Source organism: Selaginella moellendorffii, unplaced genomic scaffold (assembly GCF_000143415.4).
Source record: "Selaginella moellendorffii unplaced genomic scaffold, v1.0 SELMOscaffold_10, whole genome shotgun sequence".
NCBI lineage: Eukaryota > Viridiplantae > Streptophyta > Lycopodiopsida > Selaginellales > Selaginellaceae > Selaginella > Selaginella moellendorffii.
In genome coordinates, this window is record NW_003314271.1 from 1,923,675 (window position 1) to 1,926,167 (window position 2,493).

Below are 2,493 nucleotides of genomic sequence, written 5' to 3' on the forward strand. Positions count from 1 at the left end.
CTCTCGATTCCGATGGCTCTCAATGAGATGTTCTCCGCAGTTACGAGGGGAGCTGGAGCATTATGTCGTCGTGGAAAGAGAAGGATCGTTAATTGCCTGCTGCGCACTGTATCCTTTCCTCAAAGACAAATGCGCAGAAGTTGGAGCTTTCGCTGTTTCTCCCGAGTGTCGCGGCCACGGCCAAGGCGACAGCCTACTCGGTTCGTGCATGCATCTTTCTAGTTTATTGTTTCCTATGCGGAGCATAGAAACTAACCGGTTTCGCGATTGCAGATTATGTAGAGCAAAAGGCTGCTGCAATGGATTGCCAGTATCTCTTCCTCTTGACAACTCGCGCCGCAGATTGGTAAACAACTCTCGTCGATCTTTACGATCTTTGGATAAAAAAGAAAAAAACGTTTTTGTTTATGTTTCTCCAGGTTCGTTAGCAGGGGATTTTTCCAGTGCCCCCTGGAGCAACTGCCGGCGGCGAGGCGGTCCGGAATAGACTTCACGAGAGGCTCCAAGTATTACATGAAGTCCTTGCAGCCGCGGCCGTGCAGCAGCGCACAGCTCGCCCTCCAGTTTTGAGGCGATGTCTCGAGTCTATACAGTGAGTACGCGTCCGTTTTCTTTTTTTCTACTTTGTCAAGGAGTCCGTGTGAGAGCCTGTCCTTTCAACTTCACAGGTAGAAGATGTATACCCGGGCGAGAATAATGCGTCAAGCTTTTCGGGATGGGAGAAACTTTCTTCCACAACTTGGCTGTACTTCTCCGGGAGAGCATTCGATCGATCCAGTCGTCCTCGCGGAAGAGCGAGCGAGCGAAAGAGAGGAGAAAGAAAACTGGTTTCTTGGAAGCGAGAATTTTGCCGAGCAGTGGTGAATGCCAATACAGCCGGTGTGATTCTTTGGTACAAAAAAAAAAAAACCAAGCACACTCCTTTAAAACATTAAAGTGTAGCCGTTATAAAGGCTCGCGTTTAAAAAGATGGGGTGAGATCCCAGCCGCTAGATCCGACGGTGATTGGAGGCCGTCAATATCCGGTCCAACTTCCTTGGAACACACCCGTACGGAACGCGGATGAAATGGCCCATGGTGGGTGGCGCAGGGATAAAGATTCCCTGGAGATGCTGGTATGGCAGGGTCGCCTCACTGGCTCACTGGCATTGGTATAGTTTCCTCCTCCTAGGGTTTTACTACTCTTTTCGTTCTTTCGCCCTTCTTCGCGCTTCCTCCTGCCAGGGCTGCGTCGTGATGATCGTCTTGGAAATCTCTACCGCAATGACGGCGATCTGCGGCCCTGCGCAGTGATTCTTTCCCCCCGTTCTTGAAATCTTTGCTCTTCTTGATCGATCGATCGATCGATCTTTCGATCTTTCCATGGCGCGGCTGGAGATCCGGGTCGCTGCCCTCGTGTTCTTGCTGGCGCTGTCGCGGTTCCGATGCGACGAGGAGGAGATTTCGCGCAAGACTTACATTGTGAGGATGGACAAGGGAGCAATGCCGGCGATATTTCGGACGCACGAATCCTGGTATGAATCCACTCTCGCAGCAGCGTCGGGAATCCACGCCGCCGCCCCGGCGGCCGAATTCATCCACATCTACAACACGGCGATGCACGGATTCGCGGCCAAGATGAGCGCTCGCCAGGCGGCGGCGCTGGAATCCGCCCCGGGATTCATCCACATGTTTCCAGACTCCGCCAAGAAGCTCCACACGACGTATAGCCCACAGTTCTTGCATCTGGAGCAGTCCAACCACGCGCCATCGCTCCTCTGGAAGGATTCCACCTATGGCTCCGAGGCAATCGTGGGGATCTTCGACACTGGCGTGTGGCCGCAGAGCCAGAGCTTCGACGATCGCAAGATGTCGCCGGTTCCATCGCGGTGGAAGGGGACCTGCCAGGCCGGCCCGGGCTTCGATCCAAAGCTGTGCAACCGCAAGCTCATCGGTGCGCGATTCTTCTACCGCGGCTACGAGGCGATGAGCGGTCCTATCAACGACACCACCGAATTTAAGTCGCCCAGGGACTCGGACGGCCACGGCACGCACACGGCCTCCACTGCCGCCGGGCGGGACGTGTACCGCGCGGACCTCCTCGGCTTTGCCGCCGGCACCGCTCGCGGCATGGCGCCCAAGGCACGCATCGCCGCCTACAAGGTCTGCTGGCAGTCGGGCTGCTTCGACTCGGACATCCTCGCGGCTTTCGACCGCGCTGTCTCGGACGGCGTGGACGTGATCTCTCTCTCGGTCGGCGGTGGAGTGATGCCTTACTACCTCGACAGCATTGCCATCGGCTCCTTCGCGGCCATGGAGCGGGGGATTTTCGTGGCTTGCTCGGGCGGGAACGAAGGCCCGACTGATATGTCGGTGACCAACATCGCGCCTTGGATCACCACCGTCGGGGCCAGCACCATGGACCGGAGCTTCCCCGCGAATGTGAAGCTGGGCAATGGGATGGTGATACAGGGGGTGTCGCTCTACAGTGGGAAAGGACTCCCTCACCACCAG

At 56.3% G+C, this 2,493-nt stretch overlaps 2 protein-coding genes across 2 annotated transcripts in view; both read left to right on the forward strand.

The window, feature by feature from the left end:
* The window catches only part of LOC9631401 (probable amino-acid acetyltransferase NAGS1, chloroplastic), a 2,038-nt gene extending 1,551 nt beyond the window's left edge, over positions 1-487 (forward strand). The window contains exons 8-9 of the mRNA XM_024673022.1: positions 41-200; positions 420-487. Of these exons, the coding sequence (XP_024528790.1) occupies positions 41-200; positions 420-487 (228 nt within the window). The remainder of the gene's footprint in view (positions 1-40; positions 201-419) is intronic.
* Positions 488-1,254: 767 nt separating this feature from the next.
* Positions 1,255-2,493, forward strand: part of LOC9631402 (subtilisin-like protease SBT1.5) — a 2,765-nt gene continuing 1,526 nt past the window's right edge. The window contains exon 1 of the mRNA XM_024673550.1: positions 1,255-2,493. This exon is cut by the window's right edge and continues 1,526 nt beyond it. Within this exon, the coding sequence (XP_024529318.1) occupies positions 1,363-2,493 (1,131 nt within the window). The 5' untranslated portion in view covers positions 1,255-1,362.